Consider the following 19,363-nt stretch of genomic DNA (forward strand, 5'->3'; position numbering starts at 1 on the left):
CGTAGACAACCAGTGAAAGCACAATCAGCACAAGTGCTGGATATTTAAAAAATACATGTGTAGGAGGAACTGGTGGTAATCTAAGAAGAGTTCCTTTCTAAGCACAGCTTGGAGCAGGAGATTTGGTACCAGCATTAACAGGGTCAGATGCTGTACAATGTAAAAGAAGTTCACCTGAGCCACAAGTGATAGACAGCGGGGGGGAGATTGTGCTGGGACGTGTGAAAAGTAAATGAAAGCTAAAGGTATGCTGAGAAATGACGACACAGTTCTTTGTGTTCAAGAAGTATAACAAATACAACATTAAAAAAAAAAGAAGTCCCTGCAGCACTATCTCTTCTCTTTGTTTGTAGTTTGCAAGACCTTGAGCTCTGTTCCTCCCCCAGATACAAATATCTGATTGGATTATTAATATTGCATCAAGTTTAAGCTTGTTTGTTTTAGCCTTGAATCACTAATTTTTTTTTTTCCTAAAGCAGACTGTTAATTTCAAATGTTACTCACATAGCAATTCCAGTTTTGAAAATCATGAAACACTCCTTTGAACAGATGACATGTTTTGATGCCAAATTTATCTTCTCCTCTTTACCTTCCTTTTATATGCATTTATTCACCTCTGTGTCTCCAGTTATATAATTAAATTGGCTGGGGAAGTGGTTTTTGTTCAGTGCTTGTATAGCAGCCAGCGCAGTGAGGTTCTGGCTTCCAGGTGCTTCACCTGTGCCAGTTGAGTTGCACCTTGTAAACCAAAACCCACAAGTAGCTGCCATACTGCATTTCACTATTATAGTTGCAGTTTTGTCCGAGAGACAAATTCTTTCATTGCTTTTATGGAAATAACTATGCTCAAATCTATACATCAAAAAGATATTTGCCTTTTGAATGCTTCATCTCAAAAAGGTCACAACAGAATTTGCAGAAGCACAGAAAAGGGTGACTGGCACTATAAAGGTATAGTACTGTTATTTTTCATAAGCTCATAAGTCATGACTTAGTACCAAACAGAAATTAAAATTACTTGATTACTTGGCAGGAAGTTTGAAAGTAGCACAGGAAAATACTCTTTCACATGTTATATACTTCACTTATGGAACTCATTGCTGCAGACTGTGGATTCACAGAAGGGTTTTTAAATGCAAGGACACAGCTGCTTTAGGAAGTCCTGGACTATCAGCACTGGAAAGTTAGATGGACATACTGGGGAAATTATCTCACTGTAAACTTTCTTTTTCATTTGGTTATTTTGTTTTGTTTTGTTTTTTTTTTTAAATGTTTGGTTGGTTGTTTTGTTATCATAGCTCTTCCCAAGACATCTGCTACTTTCTAGTAGAAACTCTTCAGCATGACATGACCTACTTGAATCTTTTATCCAGCTCACTGCAGCCACTGTTACGTAGGTAGAAGCCACCTGTGCTGGATGACTCCTAGTCTCGAATTCTGGGACAACAGTGTTGGGAAGTTTCAAGCGTCACTTGTTTGTAGACAGAAAGTCTCTGAGCATTTTGTTCAAGTTAATGAACGTTGGAAAATCAAATTAATCTGTGATGATTTTGCAATCAGAATGAGAGTTTAGACAGAAGAATGGGTGACACTGTCCAAACCATTTGTATGTGCATTTTTTCTTCTCCGTAAGTGATTTCATGCAGGATAACTTGAGATTTGGCTTGGGTGAACAGGTCACTTCTAACTTAGAAGAAGAGAAGACTCTTGTTGGATTCATGACATTACGTAGGAGGTCATTCTTACTTACCTGTCCTCATCAGACTAATGTTTTAGACATAGAGCCCCACACAATAAAAACCTGTAGACTCTTGGCTCCAGCTGTGTCTACAAAATATGCTACAGGCCACCTCTGCCTTACATCACACCTCCCCTTGGCCAGGCTGGAGGGACGCTCCATTTTTGCCCTTACTACTCACTTTTATCTGTCCAGGTAAGTTCAGTTTGTCTCTGCTCTGCAACCCTGTTGCAGCTCAGATGAGCGAAGCTAGCCTAGCCACCCCATGTCCACCTGGGGAAGGGGAGGTAAACGGAAACGGGATGAGGGTGGGTTAAGAAGGGTGCTTAACATTCCTATGCTTGGTCATGAAGGCTAAGACAGTTTGTCTGAAGTGCAGCTCTGGGAAGCTGTGGGATTTTTTTCTGCTGTGTTTAACTGTTTGTCTTCTATTCAGCCTAGTCACGAAACAGAACATTCTATCTCTCTGCTGAAGGTTACATTCCTCCGATATGTTTCGGTGATCAACAGAAGCCTTTCTGTCTGACTTCCATGTTTTAAAAGGAAATAAACAAATAACTAAATAAAAGCTCAAGGGCACACACACTCTCAGCTTTTGTAGCCTTGCTCAGTCATCCACAGCATGAACGGCAAGTTGTGTGTGTGGTTACATCTGCTCCTACATGGTTCCGAGTGTTCAGCACGAAAAAGGGAAATTGTGGTGCATGTTGAGAAAAAAGTAATACCATCAATTATAATTAAGGTTATGTTTTGCTTTCAGATATATTCACGCAGAAGAGTTTTTCATCAAGAGTCATTTATGATTATGCTAATATAAAGATATGGCAAAGTAGCTGTACCATCTGTCAGGGCATAAAGGCCCCTCAAACCGCTCAAAGAAGAATCAAGTCCCTACAGAGAGCCCCAAATCGGAGCAGCATGGCAGAAGCACATTTATTTCTAAGGGTGTCTGCAGCCAAGCCAGAGCTGAAGGCTCAGAGCTGAGCCAAACCTGAGGGCTCTTCTAACCTGTGCTGTCATCTACACTGCCAACAGACAATTTCATAATCAGGTAGCACAAGTCACTTTCTTTCCCCCCCCAGTACCAAGTTCATTTCACACTTGTGAGGACTTACTCAGATCACACGAAGGTAGCCAGAAAGATGCATGCATCATGATTCCCTATTGTCTATGGTTTTATTTCAGGGGTTTTCAAGTCCTCATTAAGACCTCTTTTTCCATTCATCTTGGATAGTGTGAGGTCTGTTGTAGTTGGAATGGCTAGAGAACAGAATTCAGCTAGTGTGATACTGAATTTTCTTAGACGAATGGTTGCAAGGATAATATTATCCATATTTGTCAGCTTTTTAGGAAATGGTCAATCTACAGAGCTTGCCCTGGCTAGATGCACAGTGCAGACAGCAGTTCCATGCTTGGTTTTGCTTCTCTCTAAAACATGAATACAGTGGTCTCTGGCTGTTTGTGAGCCAGGGCAGGGGAGAGGTAGGGCTTTTCCTCAAGAATTGACCACAAAGCCACTTCCGGCATTTCTAGTTTTCAAAGTGAAACACAGACAGTTAAATTACTGCAGCATCATTTCAGACTGATTAAACTTATGCATGGTTTAGATTGAACATTTATTTCAGTTGGGGTTACTTATGAGATATAGAAAAGAGAGAGCAAGTTGTTTCTGGTTTGTGTACATCAGAGAGTTCATATACTTTGTCTGGTGAACGTGGATTTGGATTTAATGTGAAGACTGTAGTCTGGAGTATTCACTCTACAAAATACATACAAAGTATAAAGCATATACTTTAGATGCTAAAACCATTTTTAAACAAATTTACTAGGTAGTATTTTTTTCCTAAACACGTATTTGGTTTTTGCTTCTCGTAAAAATACAGAACATGAGCTTGCCATCTTTATTCTGCGTTGTACATATAAGTAACAGCTTTCTTGCTTCTAATTATCTCAGCCATTGAAAGGAACTGTTAGATTACTGGGGCTTTCCTAGGATCTGACTGAATATTTTGATAGTGATGTTTCATGTATTGACAGCACTGCAAAAATTATATTTGTTTCTTATTTTAAATCAAAGCATGACGTTGTACAAATGTGGTTAGAGGAACGTATTTGTGGCCCAAGTGTGGACTTGAAACAAATTGCTCATGTTTCTTTTTTCGAATGTCTTTGCAGTTTTCTGATGATTTGGAGAATCATATTTTTTAGTCCTCTGATGTGTATCATAAGGTTCTTCATTGCTAGTGAAATACGACAGGAACTGGGGGAAAGGCAGATATTGGTGATAAAGGACTCGGGGACACTTGGGAATGTCCTCTCAGCAGGAGGCTCCTGGGGACAGCCAAGCTTTCTAAATGCATTAGTGCAAGAGGGCTTAGAGGGGGAAGAGAACACCGTCATCAAGCAAGAGTGATGAGTAGTGGGTGTGGTTTGTTTGCATTGTCAAGTTTCACAAGTGTTACTAGGCTGGTGGGTTTTAGCATGCAGGTGCTTTGGGACCATGCAGCTAAGAGGTCTCTACATGGAGTTTGAACGTGTTGGAGATACTGGAAATAATTTTCTAAATCATTGCGGTCTGGCTGATTTATTTAGTTGACTGAAGCTTGTCTGTTGCGGAACCAGAAGGGGTTTGTATAGCTCTTGGTTCAGTGAGTATCTTCAGCTAGATTTTGAGAGAGTTTGGTAACCCTGAACCAATTAAGGATAGTATTACTTCCCAGATAGGGAGTTAATGTTTTGTGAAGCATAGGGTTTAAAAGGGCTCTGAGACTTCAAAGTCCTTCACCTGCTGGGTAGGCAATACAAAGGCTACAAGGCAGAGACCATTGCTCTGGAAGTTTATAGTTCTCTGTGTCCCATGGAAGAAACTAAAACCACACAAGAAAACAGACAGTAACTTCTTTGGTGATGTTAAAAGTACAATATTTTTCAGCTGTCCTTATTTTCACTAGGTTCACACTCTTTCTTTGCTTGTGCCGAGAGAAACGACAACAGAAAGTTTGATTTCACTGTGGAGGCTCAGTCTGGATGTTTCAGGTGAAGGTGTATAGAAATGACAAGATAAACCTTCCTTGTCCATGCCTTTGAGATCCATGGATGTGAGAAATTATATTATTGCATTTGTCATCAGGCTGTTTGAGTGTGAATGGGATGGTGAAAAGCACAGTTTTCAACATGTACGTGCCAGTGCACCATCTTCACCTGCATCTCTACTTGCCTGCATCCTGACCAGATGTATAGAGGTGGGTGTGTGGTGAGAGGATTATTCTACTCTGTCAGGTTTTGCACCATGAAGGAACATCACCTTGACCTTGCTGACGGGTTGCCTCAGTGGAGCGCTACTTTTCTTGTGGCTCAGCTTAGTTTTAAGCTCATATTTGTATAGCCTGACATACATCATCTGGCTTAGCGGGGTATACATCCCATCACCCACGTGCTGCATATGACTTTCTTTATGAGCCAACTGCTCTTAAGTGACTAGGACAGCTGAAACCACCACCGGAACACCAGTAAGCAGTGTAAGCCTTGCAGAGAGCAAATGGTGTGGGGTCACAGAGGCCCTGCAGCTTTGTTTGCAGTAAAACTGAGCATTAACTTTTTTTTTCAGAAAAGGCTGGCGGGCAGGAAAGAAGCGCATGCTAGTTACATGTTACTTCATTGTGTGTTAAGCTGATGGTTAAACAGAATTGGGTAACATTTGTCAACAAATGAGAGTGAAACTTGTGCGCGAGGAAATAAAATTAAGAAATTTTCATTAATTAAACCACTGAAAAAATAGCATGAGATGTATGTGATTATTTTTAGTTCTTTTACTTAGTCTGTGTGCATTTTTTGAAAGTATGTGTGTTACCTGAGATCTCTTACAAGCATTATTCAGTCTGCCATAGAAGTACGTTCTCCTTCCCTTCCCCTCCTTTTCCTTTTCCCTGTGTCTCACTTTTTAAACTTAAAAGTATCTCGACACAAAGGGCTGCAAGTTAAATATCTACTTTAACAATTCCCAAATTTATTAAATATTGCCTTTTCCTCAGACACAGACATCTCATTGATTTACCCCTTACACCAGCTTTGGTCCCCAAAGGAGCAACTGGCAGAAACTTTGCAGTAAAATGCACAAAAAGTGTATGCCACAGGAGAAAGTAGGTATGCCAGCCATTCCTGTTTTGACTGATTGAAAAAAAACCCCAACAAACGTGGAAAGCCAACAACGCACGAACTTACTGACCTTTGTGCCGCGATAGTTTCTGTAATTACTGAATAGCGGGGATGGGCTGAGGGCTAAGGAGGAGAATTTGGGGGCTGGCCTGGGCGGCGAGATAAGGTTACATATAAGGCAGCTGCAGTGGATTTGGGCACATTAACAGAGTATATTCCTTGGTGTGCAGCTCAGCGAGTTTGGATCCCGGAATCATGAGCGGGTGCCCCTTCGCGGGGAACAACTACCTGTGAGTCCTTCGTCCCTCTGTTTTGCTTTGTAATGTCAGTTTAAATGATACAATCTTAATGTAAAATATGAAAGCTCAGAGAGGAATTAATGATTATCAACAAATAGACAGCTGTAGCTATCGCTAAAGGAAAAGAGGTTGTACAAGGTTTGTTATTTTATGAGCTAGATGTAATGCTACCAGCTGTTACTGTGACAAGATGCATTTCATGTGTACTGTTTTTCTCAAAAGCCTGCTTTAGTGGTTCGTTTGCTCAGAACAAAGCATTATTTGAATTGTGGATGTATCTGTTAGTACAAAGGCAGATATATTCACAGTTCTTTAATTAAATAGTTTATATACTTACTTCATTGTCTTCTCAGATTTAACAAGCTCTCTTTGGATGATGAAAAAGATGACAAATCACAAGAAGGGATAAATAAAGCCAGTAAAGGTGGACTTGTCTATGGAGACTACCTACAAGTAAGTTTAAGGAGTTCACGTTTACTGCCCTGGTCTCTCTTAAGACTTGAGCCAGGACCTGTGACTGATGATTCTCCAAGCAGTCAGGCAGTCCCTGAGACAGGTCTCCAAGGGCCCTTTGTCCACCGGAGCTCTCCATGTGTACCCACGGGCACAGGAGCCTGTCTTGACTGGGATGGTGCAGGTGGACTGTGGGATGGCTTCTCAAGCTGCAGCGAAGCTGGATATTTTGGGGCGTTTGCTAGGGAATTACTTACATTGGTAAATCTAAGCTGTAAATTGGTGCACCACAAAAGTGTTTCTTTGGTCTGACAGGCGCCACTTGGCAATTTTTCCATGTCAACGGGTCACATGCAACTTCCCTGAATTATTGCAAGAAAGCCCAGAATACTTGGCTGGAAAAATATATTGCAGAAATCAAGAGGGTGGGATCATGACTAGGAGGGACACAAAAAAAAAAAGACAAAACCCCAGAACAACTAGAATTAATTAAGAAATAAGTAATAATAAAATTCCATAAGTAATTAAAAAATCCAGACTTTGGGGTTTTTTTGTGGCAGCATGGACTGAAGTGAGCAGAATTACTCCATGTTTGTGAACAGAAGACTGATTTGTTGATATACTACGTGGAATCTTGCAAAGATTTCTTTTAAAACAACTATGATTAGATTTTAAATTTGAATCAGTAAACAAATTAGTAATGCCAGAACTGAAATAAGTAGTACAGCCTCAAATCAGAGCTCTTAGGCAGATGTTGCTGCATGATTACACAGAATTTTACTATAGGAACTCAGTATTCAAGGAACATGACAGTATAGATGTAAGATCTGGAAAACATGCTGGATATTTTGTTTTACCTTTTTTTATAATTAAAAGTACCCTTAAAGTGATTTTCCAAACTTCATTACTTGAGGTACCTAAACATTCCATTTTAGGCAAGATTTTTTTTTAAATTAAAAAGTAAAAATGACACCTGAGACTGTTTAGTCTAAATTCTCATAGAACCTGGAATATGAAGCATATATATATTTTTCTAAAATATTATCCTTAACTATAAGCTCTGCGCATTAAGACTACCATTGTTAATAGCAGAATTAAGAGCTTTACAGAACAGCTTTATCTTTATTTTTAAGCTAAACAAAATACTGAATGCTCAAGAACTTCAGAGTGAGAAGAAAGGAAACAAAATCCATGATGAGCATCTTTTCATTGTGACGCATCAAGGTAAGTGGTTGGGAAGAGGTCAATGATGGTTGACCTGTGTTTTTGCCACGGGTAGTTATTCAATGCTGAAACATGTAATGCACAATTTGTTTTAATTTTAGACACAACCACTACAATTGCTCTGTCTTTTAGCTGCATTTATATTCCTATATATCCTTATATAATTTGTAAGGCTCTAGTCAACTCTGTGCTTATGAAGCCATAAGTATAACCTTTGGATATGGTAAACCAAGATTTGGATGGTTCTGTTTCTCGAGAAAGTAAGGTGGTGAAATTCATTCCCCATCTGTGTAACAGGCTGCTACAAAGTTTATTGCAAGTAAATTTTGTGTGTTGGCTTGTGGCTTCTCTGAAACTTCAGTCCAATTTTAACCATTTAGAGGCTGTCCAGAAGCCAGCATACTGGCTTAGCGCTCCCTGACTTCTAACAGCCACATGTTTTGCAGGCACTGTGGTGATGATATTTTCCTGTTCTTGACATAAACATTGTAAGCAGCGCTGGGGTTAGCTTTTGTTGGAGCATCAGATCCTGATTCTCTTACCCCTTTGGTAATGAACATTCTGTACATCAAATATCTGGTGTGTAAAGCATGCTTTAAAAAAATCTGTCCATGTTCTCGACACTAGATTATTTCATGTAACCATTTAGGTAAAGGACAGCATACTGTAACACGTAATTTTTTTGTGTATCAGCATCTTTTTATACACCGGCAGTGTAAATGTAGGCTATTCATTTCAAATCAAAATGTAAATTTTACTTCTTCAATGCTATGAAGAAAAAAGAAAGTAATGTTGAGGTTAATGCTAACAATGCCTTTCTTGTTGTAGCTTATGAACTTTGGTTTAAGCAGATTCTGTGGGAAATGGACTCTGTGCGTGTGATCTTTCAAAACGGCCACGTGAGTTAAGAGCAAATATTAAATTTGGGAAATGCAGCCCTCTCTTTCTTTTGCCTCCTGCCTTCCAGCCCGTGATATATTTGGGTTTATTGAAGCCATAGGTGTTCTTTTTTAAAAACAGCATCAAAAAAGCCCAAATGAAATTTGGCTGAGTGGTTGTTATATCCTGACAGTGCAGACATTTGATCTGCAAAATCTTATTTCCTCCTGAAGTCTGCCTTTTGCATAGCCCACTCTCCAAGACCAATTTCATTGGCCAAAATGCTCTCATGCTCTCCTACTGGCACTGGATAACTGCAGAAGCTTAACTTGGGAATATTTTACTGCAGAATAAGCATGCTTAGAGGCAAAAATGAAAACCAGAGGGCTAACAGGTATTTTATGCTGAAAAGTCACTTCTGCTTTTGTTCAGATTTTTGAAGTCTACAAACTATATCCTTCCATCCAAAATCTGCTGTATGAAAGGAAAACTCTTTTCAGTAGTTGTGTATTATTAAATTCAACAGAAAAGCAATAATTGCAATCACAGTGTACAATTGTATGACAATTTCTGAAAATTACAAATTTAACAGAAATGTTTTGAACATCTCTAAATATTTGCCCAAAAAGCTAAAAACACCTCATAACAATAGATGACAAAGGAAAACTCCTGACCTGATACTACATCCACAAAAAAAGGCTGAATTTGAGAATTTCAATTTGAGAAATACCTTGAATAACATTATGAGTATGTGTATAAGAAGAAAATTTGAAAATGGACCAGACTGAAAGAACGAACCTTTTTATCATAGTGTCCAATAAAAATGTTCTTTTTTGTCCTCCACATTCATAATTTTGTTAGCTTTTTAGTTGAACGTGATATCAAATTATAACGAATCAAAATCAGTTCTTAAGTAGAATAATTTTTGATTATTTATTTTTGTGAAAAATGAAACTTTTCTTATAATCAGAATTTGAAATGTCAATGTTAAGGTTAAGTAGACAACAAGATGCTTAAGGAAATGATTATCATCTTTTATTTTTGTAGTTTGATATTTCCTGGTTGCACACCCTGGTCTTAGAGAGAAATTTGACCCCTTGAAGCTAATAGAAATTTTAGCAGACTCCTCTGCAGGCAAAGTGTTCAACTAGCCAGAAGAGATCTTCTGTGTTTTCCACTGGGTATTTTCTATTTCCGACCATATGCAGCATTCTCTCTGTCCTCCTCTGCTTGCTAATGCACAGCTCTGATGAACATCTTTTTGGATGTGCTCTCCTGACATGATTGTTCTTCTCAACTTTAAAGTACTTTTCACACCTGCCTTCTGACTTGTTGCTTCACAATGATAGAAATGATTATAGAAGTGATCAGAATAGAAAGCATAACATAATTAGCATATTACATCATGTATCATTAAAAATAGTAATCTTCGGAAATGATCATAATATAAATGAGTTTGGTCTAGAATTTAATTCCTTGTGGTGACTTGTGTTTCAGTCAAAAATGGAGAAAAGAAAAAACCAAAACCTATGTATTCGGCCTAGTTGTAACATATCATCAGTCAGAGAAAAACAGATTTTGATCTTTGAAAATTATAGTTTCAATTTTCAGTTAAAAACATGGCACTCTATTCAATATGAGATTTTGCTGCTATGGATATCACATGGAAAGGACTTGGGAACTATAGTGATGTACAACAGTGAAAAGACCTGAAATAAATAGGTAGAATATAGAGAGAACACCATGCTGTCAGGTTATGATCTGTATCTTTTCTACAGGTAAGAGATGAGAGGAACATGCTGAAGGTTATTACTCGAATTAACAGGATTTCAATGATTCTGAAATTACTTGTGGAACAGTTCTCAGTGTTGGAAACTATGACTGCATTGGACTTCTTTGATTTCAGGTAAATACTTATGATTCCTCTGCAGTAACCCATGAGCTGGTAATTCCCATCCTTAGAAGTGATTGTGAACTTCCCATGTGCCCTGGCAGCTTGTAGCACGTGCATCGTTCAGCAAGGTATGAGGACACCTTAGAGAGGCAGCCGTGACGTTAGAGCGCAAGAGTCGATGAAGAAGTTGAGCTCGAGTGTGAATCCAGCATGCGTTGCAAAAAAGTACAAGTGAATTGCTGATGTTTATGTGTGTTGCTGCTCAATGGTTTCAGACTGAAAAGCTAGAACAATAGAAACAGTAGAAATAGCTCGTGGTTTCGTTAACGATTTACTTGAAACTTATCACTGTGCGGTTGCACTTGCAGCCATATTCTACAGCAAATCGTAGAAGTGCTTGGGTGCGCAAAGTGCACTCCCTGTAGATTATCAAACAGCTATTTCAGCTGGCTGGGTTTGCGTAGTGTTTCCTTGCTTCGTGTTTCCAGTGGGTCTGCGGTGCTGGAGGCGGCAAGCGGCTGAAGGAGGCGTTGCTGTCTCTGCTGCTTTCTGCCCGGTAGCTCCTACTCTCCAGCAGCTGCCCAGTGTGTTGCGGGGCTGGATGGGTGGTAGCTCTTCTGCCTTCTGCCCAGGCTTATTTTGAGATCCCTCAGCTTGCTTCGCTTCTCCCATGGCATTTCTATCCCTTCCCTCACTTCAGCTGGGTCCTGCAACTTCACTGCCATGTATGAAATCTTCACCCACTGTCTGCCTTCCTGTCCTTGTTCTGCTTGTGCCACCGACCCATCTGACTCATGATCTCAGTGCCATCCAGCACCCCATCTGCTTTTGCATTCTTTTAGTACCCTTTTCCTTCTGTCTTTTAATGTTCCCAAACTGAAAAGCACTCGAAACTACCATTTTGCTTCTCTTGGAAGTTTGAGACATCCGTATCGTCCAGCATTACGCTACAGCAGGGGAGAAATCCATGGGCTAATCATCTGTTCTGATGCATTCTTGCTTCTGCTTTTCAACAATATTGTGTCATTTGATAAGCAAACATAAGATCAAACCAACGATCACTTTCTGCCAAATCTTATATTTGCATTTCAAAGTGCATTACAATTATCTAGCAATGTGGGTTTTCAGCTTACTTTTATTAATCCTTTTCTTCAGCGTGGTCATGCGATTTAACTCTGAAAGAATCCCATTAATGAATCCCTCAAACGAAACCCACTAAACATTTTTCTGAACATTATTCTATTGCATACATAGCAGTTATTCTGTATAACAAGCCTATTTCAAATGCATTCATTGGCACTTTAACGATGTGGAAATTTTCGTAATTGCTATTTGGGGTGAAGCTGCATTTCTGACTGCAAAAGAAATTATAATCACTGACATTTCCTCCTGTACATCATACAGACAAAGCCGTCATTTTAAAACACAGTACAAACGTATGCACAAACAATATATGGCTAGAAAATTAGAATATCTTATACATACACTGTAGGTGAATTAAAATAGCTTGGGGCTTTTTTTGTCTTAATTGCAGTTACACAAAAAATGCTCAGATATCTGTTTGATGTTCTTCAAACGTGAGATATGTAGTTTTTTATTTTGTTGAGAACCAGAGAGCCCCATCATCATAAAATAACATCCTAATTTTTGTATCTTCTTTTCTTTTCTTCCCAAAGATACTATCTAAGCCCCGCCTCAGGTTTTCAGAGCCTGCAGTTTCGCTTGCTGGAGAACAAAATTGGTGTTCCCCAAAGTCTGAGAGTCCCCTATAACAGAAGGCATTATCGTGATAACTTCAAGGGACAGGATTACGAGCTACTGCTGAAATCGGAGCAAGAACCAACGCTGCTGCAGCTTGTGGAGGTAATAATGTTTGTCTTAGACCTTGCTCCGTTTTCCCCCATCTCCCCAGAATATCCTTTGCTGGTGTTAGTGATGAATTCTTCCTTGAGAGCAGCAAGCATGCTGGCAGTTTCCCAGTCAGTCGTGTTTTGGATTCTTACCAAATTTTGTAAGAGTTAGCCATTAGTAAACCAACTGATTTTTCACAGCATTTTCTCTTATCTGAAAAGTCTGACTGTTAAACTACTAAACTGCATTGTGGAGTATGACATAAGAATATAAATGTACTGTTTCAGTTGCATTGTTTTTCATGACCATAAACGCTTTTTAGAAGAAAACTTTAAAAATATTTCCACTGTTAGTGGTGGCTACTAGAGAGGTTGAAAAAAGAAAAGGAAAAATGACAACCCATAATGGAAAGGAGAAAAGCTGTTTAACAAATGTTTCATTATCACTTACCTTGATTTAATGACTTTGTCTCAAAGCTAAGAATGACTCCCTGTAATTTTCTAACTCCCTTGTCATTTTCACACATGCAATTAACATAAATTTCTAAAGAATAATGAGGTATAAACCTCAATAAAAGCATCTGCTGTTATTAGCCCTATCCATTTGTCTAATGACACCTGATACAGAATACATAAAAAATTTCTCCAGCTTTTCTTCATTCATTAGGACTTCATGCTCTTGTGTCTTTCAGTTGAGCTAAATTAAGTGATCTCTAAAGAGAGTTTGACCATAAAGAGTCTTAATTTTTTTCCCCCTCCTAATTTAATTCCCATTATTAAAAGAAAAACAAAGGGAAGGCTTTGCTAACAGCCACGAAAATTTGTGTCTTGTAACATATTTTGGTGTAAGCTAATGACAGACTGCTTGATCAGCATTCAGCTTGTCTGATGACAAAAATTGGTTGTACAAGTAGATGGTTCTAGATCTTCCTTCTGAGATTGATCTTTACAATTATCATATGTATGTGGAATTAGACTGTTTTCCTGTATCTACAAGGCCATTGGTTTTAAAGATACTCTTAAAACAAGGCAGCTGTTGTCTTCCAACACTGGTCATTTATCTTGCAACCTGTGGGTGTGTTTGCACAGCACCATTTTGCAGGTATAAATCTTATGCGTGGACATGCTTACTCCAGCAATAAGCACCTCTATGGGATAGTAAACCAGAACAACTGTAGCGGTGTAATTTATGTTGCTATAACTTGTAATTCTAGGGAAATGTGTTTGCCTTATTAATGTTTGAACACATTATTATTATTAAAGGCATGGCTGGAAAGAACTCCAGGACTCCATGCAGAAGGATTTGATTTCTGGGGACAATTTGAAGTGAATGTTTTAAAAGGTCTGGAAGAGGAATTTGCCTTGGTGCAGGTATTTAATATACTCTTGATCTATCTATAAGCAAAGACAGCTGGCAAAGCGACATCCTGACATAAATTTGACTTTTGGCCCAATCGCAGTTTCTCACTCACTTCACTTAATCTTCAGCAGCTTCTATCTGCAAGAAGCAGAAAAAATGGCAAACTTTTCTGGGAAATCTGAAGAAGTTTGTAATTTGACATCGAAGTTTAAAACATGTGACACATGGATGATGCTGGCTGCAAAAGGAAAGGAATAGTATCAATGGAAGGGTTGAAATTGATTTTACTGAAACTACAACTTCACCTTTAGTCAGTACTTGCATCTACAATGCAGAATAAAACCCCACAAAGTTTGGGCCCATGAGCTGTGTGTATGAAGTGTCACTATAAACGGCCCATTTCTATTTAACAGTGTGTTGCAATTTGCTGGTATGTGATAATTTGAATTACACTGGCAAATAAGGACAAAAAAATCCCTGAATATTATAAGACCTGTAGCTTTAAGTACATTTTTAAAATGGAAAAACCGCCATAACATAAGAATTAATCGATTTCCTGAGAATATCTGTTTACAACTTTCTAACTTATTTAAACCGTATCTTCTTGTTTCCTTGGAGGGAAAAAAATAATCAGACTTCAAACAAATGAAGACTAAATGTTTTCAAGGCCTCTAGAACTAAAGAAAAGTGATAAGCTGCCAGTTTGTTTGAACATTCATTCTTCTGAATTATGTTGACAGCTATTTAATTGTACATTTTGTGGTAATCACGTTTTTTAAAGGACAGTGACTCAGTGGCTCATCTATCTTATTTGAGAACACAGTTCTTACATTTAAGATGGAAACTTACAGAGTATTTATCATGAAAATGGAAGTTGTCTATTTATGATAAAAGTAGAAGTTACGTCATGAGTCATTCAAGTGCTTAATTTTCCCTATTGAATTCTAAAACCCGTTCTTGTTTTAAACATCAAAGGCCAAACCAGAATCGGAAGAGAAAGATGACTTATTATCTGAATTCCAAAAACAGAAAGATGTATTACTTTCATTATTTGATGAAAAACGCCATGAACATCTGCTTAGTAAAGGTAAATTGTATTCATATATGTCAATATGCACTTTTTGGTTTTTTGTACATGATAAATATAATCACATTAGATTTGCAGGACCATCCGTGATAAACTAAGAACACTTGTATTTTGCAGGAGAAAGGCGACTGTCTTATAAAGCACTGAAGGGTGCCTTAATGATCTACTTCTACAGGTAATGTTAGAAGATATATGTTTAATGCTTACTGGCAGGAGGAGAGGTGAAGGTTAAGGGCAGCAGCACGGGTTTATTTAGGTTGGAACAGGCCTTGGAAAGTAATCTAGTCCAACCCTCCACGAAAACCTAGATTAGCAAGATCCAACTTGAAGGTCAGATCAGGCTGCTCCGGGCTGTGTCCAGCCGAGTTTTGAGTCTCTCCAAGGGTGGAGGTTACACGGCCTCTCCGCACAGCCAGTTCATGTCTGCTCCTCAGATCAAAACTAGCAAGTGCTCCGTTCACGCTGTTCTACAAAGTGCCCTAGAAAGGTTCAGAGTATTTTTCCAGGTATGAGGGAAAAGGCAAACATCGAGACTCACACGGCAGAAACATTTGTTAGAGTATCTACTCACATTTCAATGCCAGTTTAGGGAAAATACACATGAAGTCACTGTTACACACACGTAAAGCACTACTTTGAAAAATACAGCTCATCGTAAGAGGTCTCACTGTCTCCTCTTTTGTTTTCCAAGGGAAGAGCCCCGTTTTCAAGTTCCCTTCCAGCTTCTTACCTCCCTGATGGATATTGATGTGCTCATGACCAAATGGAGATGTAAGTTTCACTTTTTGACGGTGATGCTCCCTCCTTTAGACGCAAGTAAACTGTTCTGTTTCACCCAGTTTTAGACAAATTACACCCAGAGTTTTAGAATCGAGCTTCTGAGTTCCTCCTTTAGGGATTACTTTTTTTTTGTTTGCGCTTTGGCCAAGAGGGAAGATGAACAGCTGCCTCTGTGATCGTTAGATACATAGGTATAGCACCCAGTTCTATGACATGCTTTAGGTTAGGTGAACAACTTTATTTAAGGGACAGGTATATATTTTCCCAATATATATATGCCAAAGCATCATCACGACAACTCTTAATGCACAAACATTCCTTCTGCTCCTTCCCTCTCTAGACATTCATAAATGAATTTATTCATTCTGTATTAGCAGAGCATAATTATGTGTAATGATTAGTGTATTCATTCTGTATTAACAATAATTTTATATTAGTTGACTGAAGAGCAGCATAATTAACTCCTGCATTGCTGAAGGCCTAGTAGCTCTGTATCTCTGCGAAGATCTCTGTACGAGCTTTAATATTTCAATGATGCACCTTGACGTGGCCCTTTAGTTATACCTTAACGCTGACCACATGCCACGTCCTTCCTTTGTATTGCTTAGATAACCACGTCTGCATGGTGCACAGAATGATCGGCAGCAAGGCTGGCACCGGAGGCTCATCGGGCTACCAGTATTTACGCTCAACGGTGAGGTAGGAACCACGCACTTCCCCCGTTACCTGCAACAATGCGGTCCGTAGACACTCAGTGCCAGGAGATGGATTTCAGACGGCTCACCAGAGGCTGGAGGGCTGTTGTTTCTCTTTTGGGACTCCAGCATTTCCTCCTGGTTTTTGTACACTTACTTACCAGGTCAACCTATATAAATTCCAAGCTTCTTGGGGCAAAAAGAACTCCTTTTGATCACTCATGTGAAATGCCATTTATAATTCCCAGTCAAGGGATCTAAGTGGTACTGTAATAGCAACAATATTGGATACAGAAGAAAGATGTGACTATAGCAACCATATTTCCTTTTTAAATCTAATCTGCTATGCCCTAGAAAAAATTTAGGATTGGATTTTTATTCTGGAATACTCAGGAGGAGGGTTAGTGTGGAAACCTTATTAAATAAATAGATGGAATGATTGGTGAGGATTTTGAAATTATGGCCTTCTATACTGATACTGCGGTGTGGATTGTTCCAATTGTCTTTTCCAGTGACAGATACAAGGTGTTTGTGGATTTGTTCAATCTTTCAACGTTTCTAGTGCCAAGACACTGGATACCAAAGATGAACCCAACCATCCACAAATTCCTTTACACGGCAGAATACTGTGACAGCTCCTATTTCAGCAGTGATGACTCTGACTAGCCTGCTTTTCTAGACTGGTTGCTGTAAAGAACTTCAGGACTTTCCTCTCGAGCGGTGCTACCCCCCTCAAATACAACAGCTATTCTCATGCAGTGTGGATGTGTAAATATGTATTTATGTACAACAGCTATGGGAATAGTATGATTGGCTTCTGGAAGAAATGTCCTTGTTTGTAGAAAAAATAATCTGTATCAAATTAGCCAGTATTATGAGTAAAATGATATCCCAATACAACTCAATGACCAATTTAACTCTTTGTTGGCTTCGTAAAACCTACACCTAGAGAGAGGGAGTAAATTATACAGAATTGTCACGAGCATGTCTTATTTGTACATATTTTTGTATTTGTTTTCCTAATGGCTATTAGTAATTTACTTCTTCCAGTTGAGGACATAATTAGTCTCACCACCTTCAGAAAAACATCAGTTTCTAAGCTCTAGTGGAATTTCAAAAGGAATTTTGGGTTAAGAGTTTCAAAAGCTAAATTTAAAAAATTACTGTCCTGAATCTATAGAAACCCAAAGCCTCTTGAACTTTTACATACATCTGGAACATGTTGCTATCTATGTGTTCTTACACATGAATGTAAATCCCTTCAGTAGAAATACTGTCAAGAACAGCAGATAACATTAAGTACTTTGCACTTCAAATAAAGCAGTATTAAAGCTCCTCTTTTGTTAAGATTTCTAAAGCAAGCATAAAATTCAAACAACACTGACAGGCATTTAAAATGTTTTTTATTCAAAATATCATTAAAATAAGGATAAAATTGATATATAATAAAAGCAAAGCAAATTTGGCCATAGAATATTTATAAAGCTGTGTCATCTTCTCATGAGCTGGACTCTTGTCTTTTTAAATGCTTCCCTTAGAAATACACATACGCTGTAGGCCTTAACTTCTGGTGAGCTGCTCTGTACCATGGCGCTTTGGGTACCTACACCTGGTAGTACCACATCAGTAACACCAGTGGAACGTCTGTGTTTGATACTACTCTAACTACATTCCTCTTCTCAATGCCAGTTAGGAAGTTTGGCTATTGTTTTCCAGTTACATAAGTGTGCTATTTGTTGTTTGTAAACTGCTAAGGGAAGGCCGAACTACAGAAGACCGTAAGACTCCAGAAGACTTCCCCTTTTGTCAATCTGAAGTTTTCAGACAGTAAATTCAGTAAATATCAGAACCTGAAGTAGAGAAACATAGAACTTGGTCTTCCTTTAAAATATTAACACTTGCACTAAAATTACTATACTTTACAATAGACAGTTATGAACACTCATTACATTTGTCATAAAAGGATAATAATACACTGAACTAATACCATGATACAGTAACTGAGAGCAAAAATTACAGAATTACTTCAATACTTTTTGTAGTATTGCTTCATAAAAGATAGAGGTAAAGCATTCCAGATGAAAGATTCGGAGCATTTTAGAATCACGTTGGTTGTTGTCATGGTTACCTTTGCCTGCAACTGCAGTTTTACAGGTCAGCAGAGCTGGAAGCCCTTTTTGATCCGCAGCAAGTCCTACCTATGATTTCAATTAATGGAGGGAATTGAACACCCACTCTGTTTGGAGTACACTGTAATTGCTGACTTTCTAAAGGTGGCAAATATGTATTAACAAACTCCACCCCCCAAGTTTTTCTATAATAAGTAAATTTTTCAATTTCTGCTTTGCAACTGGCCTCACTTCACTGTGAAGCAAAGAAGAGAGAAGGCATGGAACTGATGCAGCTCTCCAGGCACGGAAGGGCTGATCTGCAAACACATAAACCCTGCCAGGACACAGGATCTTAAACCACTAGAACTGCCTCGGTTTGGCTAAATACAGGTACTTCTTACTTTTATACCCATCTAACAAATTAATCCAGCTGACTGTGATATTCCAGGCACTTTCCAAAATACTCGCCCTGCTCTGAAGTGATATTTACCCAATAAAGGTCTGAAGGCTCAAACTGAAGGACTGCAGCACTTCAGAGACAGTGGGACCCCAGGAAACGGCTTTGACTATCCATTTCCCTCCTCTATTCTTCTAACTTTAGAGAAAAAGAAGGATTTCACAAAAAAAGGCGGAAAAAAAAAAACCTGTGTGTGTCTGGCAGAGGTGCTAGAAAAGCCAAGACAGAATATGTCAAAGCAAACTAGAACATTTTCTTCCAGCTGCCCTTTCTCCCTGCCCAATAAAAGCAGACCTAATCATGATTCTTCTTATATTCAAAGGATTTCAATTATACTCTGTCATACTACTGACTATTTGATTCAAATATCTTATCATTTGT

General features: G+C 38.7%; 1 protein-coding gene across 4 annotated transcripts; it reads left to right on the plus strand.

Annotated features, from left to right (window-relative positions):
• Window positions 1–6,074: 6,074 nt before the first annotated feature.
• On the plus strand, window positions 6,075–19,334 carry TDO2 (tryptophan 2,3-dioxygenase). Of its 4 annotated transcripts, none has more exons than XM_075421611.1 (12): window positions 6,075–6,183; window positions 6,546–6,645; window positions 7,779–7,869; window positions 8,698–8,768; window positions 10,527–10,654; window positions 12,319–12,505; window positions 13,756–13,863; window positions 14,828–14,939; window positions 15,057–15,114; window positions 15,631–15,710; window positions 16,328–16,418; window positions 18,787–19,334. In XM_075421611.1, exons 1-12 carry the CDS (start codon window positions 6,149–6,151, stop codon window positions 18,839–18,841), a joined length of 1,116 nt encoding a protein of 371 aa, XP_075277726.1. In that variant the 5' UTR covers window positions 6,075–6,148; the 3' UTR covers window positions 18,842–19,334. The 4 variants fall into 4 exon arrangements, with proteins under 4 accessions (XP_075277726.1, XP_075277727.1, XP_009935235.2 ...); XM_075421612.1 differs by having other exon boundaries at window positions 16,328–16,413; XM_009936933.2 differs by lacking the exon at window positions 18,787–19,334 and adding an exon at window positions 16,927–17,749.
• The last annotated feature ends 29 nt before the right edge of the window (window positions 19,335–19,363 follow it).

The sequence above is a fragment of the Opisthocomus hoazin genome, chromosome 5, assembly GCF_030867145.1.
Source record: "Opisthocomus hoazin isolate bOpiHoa1 chromosome 5, bOpiHoa1.hap1, whole genome shotgun sequence".
NCBI lineage: Eukaryota > Metazoa > Chordata > Aves > Opisthocomiformes > Opisthocomidae > Opisthocomus > Opisthocomus hoazin.

Coding starts and splice junctions, on each gene's coding strand:
- TDO2 (XM_009936933.2), top strand. CDS start 6,149: ATGAGCGGGTGCCCCTTCGCGGGGAACAACTACCT. Junction 14,940..15,056: donor TGAACATCTGCTTAGTAAAG/GTAAATTGTATT, acceptor TGTATTTTGCAG/GAGAAAGGCGACTGTCTTAT. Junction 15,711..16,327: donor GCTCATGACCAAATGGAGAT/GTAAGTTTCACT, acceptor TGTATTGCTTAG/ATAACCACGTCTGCATGGTG.